The 12,090-nt window shown below is 40.5% G+C and overlaps 1 protein-coding gene across 1 annotated transcript; it reads left to right on the top strand.

Annotated features, from left to right (window-relative positions):
- Positions 1-3,861: 3,861 nt before the first annotated feature.
- LOC119502431 (beta-galactoside-binding lectin-like) lies at positions 3,862-10,543 on the top strand. The gene is made up of 4 exons (XM_037793412.1): positions 3,862-3,995; positions 6,805-6,884; positions 8,228-8,399; positions 9,924-10,543. Exons 1-4 carry the CDS (start codon positions 3,987-3,989, stop codon positions 10,068-10,070), a joined length of 408 nt encoding a protein of 135 aa, XP_037649340.1. The 5' UTR covers positions 3,862-3,986; the 3' UTR covers positions 10,071-10,543.
- Positions 10,544-12,090: the final 1,547 nt, after the last annotated feature.

Here is a 12,090-nt window from a genome sequence, read left to right as displayed (position 1 = left end):
AGGGAGGCACTCCCTTGTTCACCTTTGGCTTTTTACTGTTCAGTCAATGTAATTACATCATCCTTCATCATCAACATTGCATTGCATCTAGAAAAGTTGTTTTGTCGTCATGTGAGCCGTACTGGTCTAAATTATTAGGTGTTTTTTTCACTTCAGCACTCAACCCTGGAAATGTTTCTAATATACAAATCTCTGTTTGGTTGACACTGACTGTGTGCTGTAATATATAAGAATAACATTGTCCAGCTGAATGCTGTCGTGAAATCACACTGAGCTGTTTAGATTCACATTTCAACAGTAGGTCATAGTTTATATAAGTCAATACTGTAGCTATACAGAAACAGGATATGCACATTTGTGTACAGTTAATTTATTCATGTAGCAACGTGTAAACGGAAAATTCTCTTTTAATCTTTCATGTAAAGTGATATACAGGGAACAGAAATGTTGCCACAAAATGACATCTATGCCAAAAACTCAACAACACATCTGCAACAATGAAAAAGCCTGATGTAGCTCAGTTTAAAAACAACAAATTGTATATCCTCGTCATAGATATTTATGGAATATACATGTATGTCTGACAGATTTTGATAATTGAATGGATCATTTTGCATGTGACGGCTCAAACGATGAGAGAATGTTTAGTAGTTCTGATCAGCAAGACGTGCAGGTGGTTATTATGTTTAGTCTTTTGCACATGTGCCAAAACATGTACAATTTGCTTTAATGAATGAGAAATTAAAATCTGTTGTGAACAACAAAGTAATTGTTCAGAGATTTGAGCTCGTTGTTTTTAAAAAAAATTCTCATTCAAGAATTGAGCCACAGCAAATGAGAAAAACTGTCAGGTAAAATTGCAGAAATCCAGCCATCAGTCAGCCATCATGTGGTGCTGCAGTTCCTCACTGTGACCACTGGATGGAAGTGAACACTCCTGTTTCTAAATAACATGTCATCTTTCAACTTCATCTATATAGTCCATGAGCCAGGGGGTTGGTCGTGCCACTTTGGAGGGACCAAGTCTCATAGTGATTTTTTTAAAGGTCTATGTCCCTAGTGTTGGAAAATGCCTGATAGCATTGCAGCGATGGTGGCTTTCTATTTGCTATCACTCCTTTTTTCATCCCTCCATCATTCAAATGTTTCCATTTTCCAACACTAGGGACATAGACCTTTAAAAAAATCACTATGAGACTCGGTCCCTCCAAAGTGGCACGACTGACACATGTTGGGGGTCTGGCTCATGGACTAATAGGGTCGAAGCAGATACAATACCAGACTAATACATTTATATCCCATCAAAACTCTCAAAATATAACAATCAACAGAGATAGCTGTGTGTCTGTGCACTGCCATGTGTGTAGATGGAGGACGCAAAAGTAGTACTTCTTGCAGGGCGTGCATTAAGATAAGAGATCAGATATTCCTTTATTAGTCCCACAGTGGGGACATTTGCAAAATGAAGATACAGACAGACAGATAAAATATGAACAATTTAAATAGAAGGAATATAAAAATAGGAACAATATATACAGTATTGACAATATTATATGTTATATATATATAACATATAATATTAGGTTCATATTGTTTAAAAAAGGGTACTACTATTAATGCAAATTAACATTAGTACAGCATGACAACGAATACTCTTTTAGGCCAGTAATAACTCTGTGTGTGTGTGTGTGTGTGTGTGTGTGTGTGTGTGTGTGTGTGTGTTCTTCCTCTGATTATGTGAAAGGTCTCTGTGTCATTAGAACTGCTGACTGTCTTGAGACTGAGTCTTGGGGTTAGAGGAGAGATGAGATCTTTGTGCCACATTGCACGTCTGCATCTCTTTAATACAGCTCATATACATCGTGTGCCTAAAGAGATCAAACATTAAATGAAGCTAGTTTGCTGAGGATGAGGAGGTCAATGTAGTTTAAGCTGTGGCTTGGACAATGCCAATTCCTTTATAGATGCCAGTTGTTCAAGATAAGAACAAACCACACACTGTTTGTCAGCGAGTATTCAGAAAGAACAGCTGAACCAAGTTCCACGGATGGATGTGCACTTGTGAGTGTGTGACTGTCAGTGCACATAATGTAAAAGCAGACGTGTTGTTAGTAATCAGCTGACATACTGACGCTTTGTCAGACCCACTTGTCGGTCACAGTAAACACGTGTTTAATGTTGTGAAGTGAACTGAAACATGTGCTTCAGGCAATAAAACCACTGTAGTTAGGTTTAGGAAAAAGAAGGTTGGGCATAGACCCGTTTTAGTCTTTTTATGGGGGGTCCAGGGGGTCTTTAGGGGGAGATAGCAGGTCAACAGTAGATGTCACATAGAAGTGGTGTACATCATCTGAAAGCTGGGAACCTGAGGATTAATTTGAGATACAGCTCAGCACTGTGTGTCAAGTTGTGTATAAGGTCTTAGAACATTCTGATTATCGATGTCCACCCCCATGCTCTACTGTGTCTCATAAATTGTTTCAGCAATTTTTGGGTTGATACCATTTGTTACACAGATTTGGTGCTAAATTTAACCATTTTTTTCCACTCCAGAATTGATAAAAATGATCAATGTTCCCTCCAAAATACCACATTAAGACACCAAGGCCTTGAGGAACACCAGAGAAAAAGCCATGCTGTGATTTGGGAACATTTGACCCTTCATAAAGCTGTAAGATCCCCATCTAAATCCCCTCTGCATTATCACACCCTGTTGACTAAACATTTTTTATGTAACCCATGTAACGCTTTGAATATACAAATATGTTTCCTCCAAACTGAAGTCAAACTTTGACAGTAAACATATTGTATTTTTTTTTTTACCCAAAACTTAATGGATCAGATATTAATTCCCGCCCGCCAAAAAAAGAAGCCACGTATGCAGACCTTTGCATGTGGGCGTGTCATGGCAATTTTGTAATCCCAATCTGATGACGAGGAACGAGACAAAAAATCTCTAATTTAACGCTCAGAGTGTAGCAAACAGGACAAGGGTTAGGTTACAGTAAAATAATGCACCCTGATGGGAAGCTGCTCTTCCTTTTTGTCCCCCTCTGGTTGCTTCTTTCAGTTATCAGCATCTTGCATGTCTTTGTTGAAAAAGACAAAGGGATCATTCTCCTTCTGATCAACTTCTGATGACAACAGAGCCTTAGTTTGGGCCAAAGGTCACATTGTGCAGAATACAGCATGATCAAACACAAGGGAAGTTAACACGATTACACTGTGCATATCAGATGAACATCCCCTTAAAATATAAAGGCTATTATTAGCACAGAATGATTGCAAGAGATCTAACCCAACCGTTTACTCAGGTCACACACACAGATGGGGAAAATAGTGTAGAAAAAGAAATGACATGATGTTGTATTACACTGCAGTGTAAGTGCATCCCCTCATCGAGTCACTGCAGCTGTGTCACTTGTGTGTGTCAGCAGATGAAAGTCTTGCTGTCTGACTGTGAGTCAGAGATTCAGATCATTTTGTGGATTTTGACTCAGTTTCAACACTTCACTCTGGCCCTTTGCTCTCCAAACTCAAGTTTCCGACTGTAAGCTATATGCAGTAAGTGCACATTAAGGCTATACCGGCTGTGCCAAATATTTAGTTGTCTCCCATGGCAACAAATACATTTCTATTTTTGTCTGGCACTCCAGTGTCCGCCCCTCTCTCGCAGTCAGTCTCCACACCACCAGGTTACAATCTAACAGCCTGATGTCAACAAATCACTAATTATCCTCCCTCCACTAAGGTCTGCAATCACTTGTTAAGCACTGAAATAGTTATTTTACAGTCTGTAAGAACACTTTGACATCATTGGTGGATGTTCTCTGGTGGCCTGATTGCAATTCGCTGCTTGAAATGTCACTCAGGTTGAAGGATCCTCCCACACTGGATATATGCTGTGAGGGTGCAGTGAGCGAGGCCCTGCTGCACCACCCTCACTTCTTCTCAGCTCCACTTCACTGACTACATCTACTGCAAAGATGATGAAAGTAAGTATTATTCTTTTTGTATATTATAACACTGTTGTGCTCCTGCATTCATTTTACTCTGTGACTCAGATGGACGAGCAGTGTCAGGTCATATGTTTTAAAAGTGGCACAGTGACAGCTGGTCGGTGTCAGCTGCACCTCATGACATGCTTATAAACTGCAGCTGAACTGAACTAAACCAGCTCATTCATTTAACTGTATTTTGTGTTTGAGAGGTCTGGGCTTCTTAGATTGCCTTTTATGGTCAAACTATTCACCACTGAGCACACGTGCATGCACATTAGTCACATTATACAAGTTTTCTCAACTGCTGCGAATCCATAAAACAATAAGTCAGCTGTTTAATCATTTCATTACACTGGAACAGAAACGCTATAGTCCATTTAATTCCAATCATCTCAAGTCTCAATACCCAGAGCTGAACGCATGCAGCCAGCAATGCATTCTGGTCTCCTTGGGGTCATAAAGTGAGTAGATTACAATAAAGGCCCTGTATCATTCTGGCTTTTTGTTGGCTACGGGGGTAAACAGAGGGCACAGCGAGGTGGGGGGCAAGCAGGTTTAAATCACATTAAAGGATAAAATGAAATAAAGTCCTTCATACGGAGGCTGGAATAGATGCTGCCATGCTGTAATTCTCAAGTTTACCTCTTGGAGCGAAGAGCAGTGGTTAGATGGTGGATTTCTATGTAATTCTATCAGGGAGTGTCTCCTGCACTGAAAAAGGGTTAATTCTGTATTTATATTTGTAGAACTTCCAGCAGGATGACAGATATTTTAGAGTAATTCATAATTCTAAATAGATTTGCTTTCACATAGTGCTTTTAGTCAGTCACTCTGTCAGTGAGGAGTGTAATGAATTGGCATCTGTTAACACAATGCAGTATGCAGATTGCTTTTAGAGAGAGATGCAGGGCGACTGCCAGCTCCGGCCTCCAGCCCATCCCCGGTTCCGTGTGATATCCACACACTTTACAGATGGACTCTAACATGGAAAGAATGTCGTACCCATGTCATCCTATCCCTCCTATACCCTCCCTTTCATTTCATGCTTTAGTTGATCTTCCAGATCATTTTTGGCGGGGGGTTAGGGGGTTATAGGGTTGGAGGTTACTACAGACGTATCCTCTCAAGTTCTGCCAGAATTAACAAACCGCCAGCAACATGGCACTATATCTGCCTATTTCAGACTACAGACTATTTAAAGAGGAGTTCAGGTGGACAATGAAGTCATTGGGAAACTATGTCATTCCCCCTCCAATTCCTGTGCTCAAGTTTGTCTGCCATGGTCAGCCATGTTAATCATTCTGAACTTTATCAACTAAATAAACTGCCTTTAAAAGTTATTTTCAGTGGGGAAAGTTTGGTCTCTTGTTGACTGTACTGTATCTAACATTGTTAGGATTAGCAAGGAGCAGCTGCAGAGCATAAAACTCACACCAGTTGTTGAAATTCTTGCTACTGTCCCCTGAAAAGTTGTCTCAGATCAACCTCTGAAACCTCCAATGAAATGCAATTTGCTATCAAGAAAAAAAATCTTAAGCTTTTTGCATAATAAGAAATGTTTCCTCACATGTAGATGCAAATGATAAAACACAGTGTGCCCAAAGACTATGTTTAATGTGATGAGGAAAAACGTCACAACATTTGTTCTGATTGGTCAAAAATATTTGGGCAAGTATCTAACAGAACAACTTGAAAAATCACAATGAGGAAAAACGCAATCATTGTGTTTATTAAATGTCTTTTTGCACTGCATATGTGTGCATATCTTTGATATTCAACTTGTTATGAGTTCATAGATACCAAATACTTGATTGTGCTCCTTGTAGCTTCTGAGATACGGCCATCATACTATATCTAGTATTTGGACTAATGGGACTGCTGTTGTTTCCTCAAATATAACGGAGTCTATTGCACAAACAGTATCTGACTGAATATCAGATATAGTATGATTAGAAAAACTCACTTCTCAGCCAAATGATTTGACTGATTTTCAAAATTTCATCACATTTGTGCTTCGGCATGACCAGACAACACTTCCACCAAAGGAAAAAAAAGAATTCGGTTGCACAAAAGGGTTAAAACATCTGTGTCAAATCATTTCCTGTTCACTTGTCAATGTGTTTCTGACCAGAAGATTGTGAAAGAGCGTGTTTCTACTGTGTCTGAATCAGATTTTTCCAATAACCTTCTACTTTAGCACACGTGTTTAACTATAAACTATATTTGTACTTGTTGCCCCGGCGACGGCTAACAGTTCCCCAGACACATCATTTGACAAAGTGACAAAATGTTAAACAGCGCTGATTTGTGTTTCACAACCAAATAATAGATTGCTCTAGTAGTACCATTTCCTAATAGTGGCTGGGCTCAGTATTCCCCTGGCTGCCACATGTACACCGAACTGAGGACTTCTGCTGTGCTCAGCCTTTTTCTTTCCCACCGTGTACGGCTTGTCATCCAGTATTTCACTTAGGAAAATATTACTCAGTTTAACGGTAGTCCCTCATCATTTTTCAACATCTTTAGCTTCTGCCAAAAAGCTGTGTGGAGAGAAAAAGGGATCATGGCAACGGGACAGGAGAGAGCTGGAATCTCTGACCAGTCGGGCCGATGGGAGAATAATTGAAAACACATGATGGTGTAATTTTAGAGGATGAAGTGAGGATTTGAGAGTTGGCTGCTGCTGCTGGCGCTGCTTTTTGCCTGAAGCTGTAATAATAATTGGATCTAGTAAAAAATCCAGTAGTATTTGCACACAATAACGTACTGTATCCCTTTCCTACCCCCTTGTTTCTCTGCACAGGGTATGATCGTAAAGAACATGTCCTTCAAGTCCGGACAGACTCTGACTGTTGTTGGAGTCCCTAATTCTGATGCTACAAAGTGAGTACTAAACACAGAAGTAACAGAGCGGAGGTGGCTGAGGGTAATGAAACTGAGCCTCTTCTGGGTTTCCTTCCTAATCTTCTTCCTCTTCTACTCTCTACTGTACTTACTGTTGAATGCTGTGACTGAACTCAACACAAGGGCCGTTCTTTACTGCATATAATCTACTACCAACACAGAGCTGGAGGTGGAATCTGTAATCAGTTACAGTCAGTGACTACCTATTAACTTCCCCTCAGTAAAGTGTGGGTGATGAAGATATGATGGTTAGCAGATGAAAAGAGAAACCACGCAACTGCTGAGGTTGTCTCCATATTTTGTGCACTTGGTGTCCTCTTACCCATTTTAAATATAAGCAGGCATATTAAAGGGCATCAATTTAGTATTTTTTTCCCCTTTCCGTTAGTGTTTTTTGTGCATGTAAAAGGTCTGCAAAGTTACAAAGCCCAAAGTAACCCTAACCCTAACCCCGGCCAAAGGGAGTTACTCTCCCCCACAGAAACACTGCTCCTGAACTGTCTGAAATGCCTTGATTGAAGTCCCGCCTTTTCTTCCGTAACGCGGTGATGTCACCAAGTAACACATTTGCATAATAGAGTGCTACAGGAATGAGTCCTAAAAAACCCTGGAATGAGTTAGTATTTTAGCACTTCCTGTTCCCTCGTCTGGAAGTCAACGGGTCTTTAGTTAGATGCCTGAAATAAAGTCTGTGGTTCAAACAAGCTGAAGAGATTTTAACATCTTGTTATCCCACACAGGGCGGTTGCTAACAAGTGGCTAAATGAGACTACTAAACGTCATCACGTCGACTCATCCACCATTACAGCCTCGTTGTGTGTACCCGCGCTCATATGACCGTGGTGTAGTTTATAGCCTAACGTCAGCTTTTTACTTCTGGTGATTGCATTTACTCTTCAAAAATCATAAAAGTGGTGCTCATTTGTTAAGATTATCTTCTATCTCACAAACCGTGTAAATATCATAAACGTTTGTTTGCCACAGAGCTTATTTTCTGCAATAATCCAAAAGCCAATGGTCGCCCTGGTTGTCAAGGGAACCAGGGCGATGCTAACTTCCTGTTTGGCCTACAAAAATACATCATCCCTGGAGCACTCTATACCTGCCTAGCAGCTAGTTTGGCACGCAAAACAAAGTTAGTTAAAGCAGAGCTGGAACGGAGTCTGAAGAGTTTGGTTCGGTTGACCAATCACAACAGAGTGAAAAGTAAAGCGTTTTTTTTTTTAACATTAAAACATGTTAACATGTTCTAGTAAACCCAAAATACAAGTATGCAGTATGCAGTATGCAGAAATACATCTTTTTACTACTTTGTGCCACAGTTTCGCAATGAACATCGGCCCTGATGAGAAGGACGTCACCATGCACATCAACCCTCGTTTTAACGCCCACGGAGACGAGAATGCGGTGGTGTGCAACTCTTACCAGAGTGGCAAGTGGTGCGATGAGCACCGCGAGGGAGGCTTTCCTTTCCGCCAGGGAGAGGAGTTCAAGGTGAGAGGTCCTGTTTGTGTGTGTGTGTGTGTGTGTGTGTGTGTGTGTGTGTGTGCAGGTATACGTCCCATGCCTCTTTCTGTCTGTAGAGCCGGGCATACACTGCACGGTTATAGCCTGTTTCTGGCCCGAATTTTGAGTCGCATGACTCCTCCGGCATGATGAATTTCTGACATGTCAGAAATTTTGATCGTCCATCCACAGGCTCTCACACAGTTGAAGCAGAGCCACGAGCCGATTCCCCAACGTCAGCGCCTTTTTTCTACTTTTCTTACAGTAATCAGAGTGAAGCTATCGATATAACAATGTAGGCTACAATAGATATAGCTAATAAAACGTAGCTAGCTTACCTCCAATTCTCTCTGCAAAATGGACAAGACATACTGTCCACCTGAGAGGCCATATAATGTTACACCAATGCCTTCATTTTTTTTTAGACATTTCAGCAGACAGGATGGCACAGATGATCAAGGCAGCACGTTTCTGCCTTGTTAGCATTGTGACCCGTACAGACTCATGGATGTATAAAGAGAACTGGATCCAGCGTTGGAGGCCAGGCGTTGTTCATTCCTATGAAAGTGTCTCAGTGGAGCATGAAGCCTAAATGGCTCGAATTCCACATGGAAACTACCCAGATCTTCGGCACATGGAACATGCGCCGCAGCATCCGCTCGGTCACATGACTCGGTCACGGGGTCCCAACATCACGCCGTCGTCACTGCTTGCGTTCCAGTCTCGGTCTGGGTCTCACTCACATGAAGGGAGGAAGGGAAATAACTCTGAATTCAGCTGTTAGTTCATTTTACAACTTTAAAAAATCTATTTTTTAAATAAGGGCTGTTAGAGTGTTCGTACTGGAAAGTTGATTCACCTTAAAAAAAAATGATCCTCTGAGTTACAGATGTATCTTTCCCAATGTAAGTCTATGGGAAAAAGTCCTTTTGGGTCCAATGGCATCACGTGACGGACAACGGAAGTTGTAGTACCGCCGTTTGGCCACTATGAAAGTTGGGATTGACCCAACCAGCACTCTTCCTGGGGGCTTGGTACAGACCTCTGCTAGCTAACGAACTTTACCTGCCTCGGAGCTTTCAAACCAATCTTTATTGACAACTGTCAACAGACAGAACGGCCCTCAGGAGCCGACTATCCATGTTTCTTTTTCTATTTAACACGTACAGTGCGAGCAACCATGTCAGGTTGTGGCTGACAATCGGACCGTACAGTGTGACCACGTAAATCATGAGCTTTGGCTTTACATTGTAAACTCGTACAGTAGGAGCAGGAAGTACACAACAACATTTCTAAAATCATAGAGTGTATGTCCAGCTTTAGTGACCTCTGTTGGAAAAAGTGCGTCACTGTACCTCTGATATCTTTAACCATTTGAGCACAGTTTATGGACTTACAGAGATCTATGAGAGCTATATATCTATATGTTTTTCTTTCTACAGCTAATTTTAATTTAATAAAATATTTCTCCCTCTTTTTCTCTCTGTCTCTCGCACACATCCTACCATCCAGATCGTCGTTCAATTCACCCCGACAGAGTTCCTGGTGACTTTAACAGACGGCTCTGCGATCCACTTCCCCAACCGCATGGGTGCGGAGAAGTACTCGTGCATCAGCTTCGATGGGGATGTTCGCATCACGAGCTTTCAGATCAAATAAAACCTCCACCCTCCCTGGAATCGTTGGATTGAAATTTCTATTTGTCTAGCATCAGGTCACATTTAGCCCCAGCTTTTAAGCTCCTGAATACCACGTGGTGTCAGTTAGTGCCTTACATATATATCACACAATTTATTATGCAATAAGTTAGCTTGTTGACATGTGCAGATGCAAGCGACCATGATACACACAGAAACACATGCAGTAGATATTGTAACTGCATGTCCTTCCTGCACACCTGACGGAGCTACCGACTGAAGAGCAAACCCAAACATAAAGTCGTCCCAAGCCCATGTCATCTGACTGGTATTTGCTTTGCAGTGTTTAGTTGAAAAGTGCAAAAAAATGTTCTGTAAGGTGCCTTTAAACGCTGCATGCTCTCTCGTTTTCCCTCCCAGACATTCCAGATTTATAACTGAGTATAATGCTTTTGCCTTTGCAACATGTATTAAAGCACGTCCTTGATAAACGTGGACTTTTGTGACTCCTTCAACTTGTTAAACAATCAAAAAGCCCCCTTCCTCGCCCTGCAAAATACTATATTTGTGAAACACAAACATTAAAAACATTCACACCAACTGGTTATGAACTGACACATGAAAACTACTCATCATTCATAAGAAAATATAATGTTTTAGATGAATAATTAGTCCTGTAAGACTTGAAACTTGACTTGGACTTGCAAAACATTGTGAGTATCTCTGCTTTAGTTCATCAAAGTATACTTTGTATACTTAAACTTATGGTACTTAGTATATTTGTTAGTATGAGCCAAGTATACTTTGACTTTTCTGTATACTTGTCAGTATAAACCAAGGATACTTAGACTTTTCGGTACTTAGACTTACTTGTCCATATGAGCCAAGTAGACTTTTCTGTATACTTGTCAGTATAAACCAAGTATACTTAGACTTTTCTGAATACTTGTCAGTATAAACCAAGTATACTTAGACTTTTCTGAATACTTGTCAGTATAAACCAAGCATACTTAAACTTTTAAATATACTTGTCAGTATAAACCAAGTATACTTAGACTTTTAAGTATACTTGTCAGTATAAACCAAGCATACTTAGACTTTTAAGTATACTTGTCAGTATGAACTAGGTATACTTATGTTTACTTTTGTTAAGTATATCTCTGATAAATACATAAAAGGTAAACTGAAAGTATACTCATATTTTAAATCAAAAAGAAGTATACTAATAGCACACTTGAATGAAGGTTATTTTGGTAAGGGGTATCAACATTGACCACATCCCATCTACACGAGCTCATGATTTTCCTGCTATGAGTTCTTGTGACCAGCAGGTGCTCCCAGTGAACAAGGCATGAATCCTCAAGCAATTAACCCCATTCTCATCACAGTTTGGCTGGAACACCTCAATGATTCAGCAAGGCGTAATCTTCCCTTCCTCGTTCTGTAAATAGTTTCTGTTCATGTCAAATATTAAAAAATAAACCCCACATAATTAACCATGTTAGCCAGTAGATGTCGCCATTGCTATATTAATGCAATCCACTTGAGGATGTTTCAGGTCACACATTGGTTGCAACATTTGAGTGACTGGAAGAGAGACTTCCTGTGATGTGTGTAAAACTCAAGACCATGAAGAAGATAATGAAAACAAAAATCCAGTAATCTGACAGCTCCATTGATCTCTTGCTGATCAGCGTAATGTGACAGGCAAGAATAATGCAAGAATAATTAATTTTTCAGGCATAATTCATTTATTTAGAGAAAAGCTAATTTCTTTGTTGTCTCAGTTATTACTGTATCATTTTCAGGACATGTCATTTAATTTTTGGATATAAATATGCATAAAAACTGGTCACTGTAGAGACTATGCAGCACATATGCAGTGAAACAGAAAGAGGAATAATGCAGATAGGTGATGCAGATCCTTGTGTGTGTGGGTTGATTTTGCGTTGATCTGTTGGTAATGCCTCAGGGTTCCAGTAGGGGGATCGCGCTCCTCTTCCTCACTCAATACAGAGTGAAGGGAAGAGCTGCGTGTGTGA

This window comes from Sebastes umbrosus, chromosome 14 (genome assembly GCF_015220745.1).
Source record: "Sebastes umbrosus isolate fSebUmb1 chromosome 14, fSebUmb1.pri, whole genome shotgun sequence".
NCBI lineage: Eukaryota > Metazoa > Chordata > Actinopteri > Perciformes > Sebastidae > Sebastes > Sebastes umbrosus.
The sequence above is the reverse complement of the archived record's forward strand: the minus strand, read 5'-3'. Positions and strand labels throughout refer to the sequence as shown.

Bases quoted from the DNA above. Each gene is read 5' to 3' on its own strand.
- LOC119502431 (XM_037793412.1), top strand. The intron at 6,885-8,227 runs GTGAGTACTAAA...TTTGTGCCACAG, and splicing joins CCTAATTCTGATGCTACAAA to TTTCGCAATGAACATCGGCC. The intron at 8,400-9,923 runs GTGAGAGGTCCT...CCTACCATCCAG, and splicing joins GCCAGGGAGAGGAGTTCAAG to ATCGTCGTTCAATTCACCCC.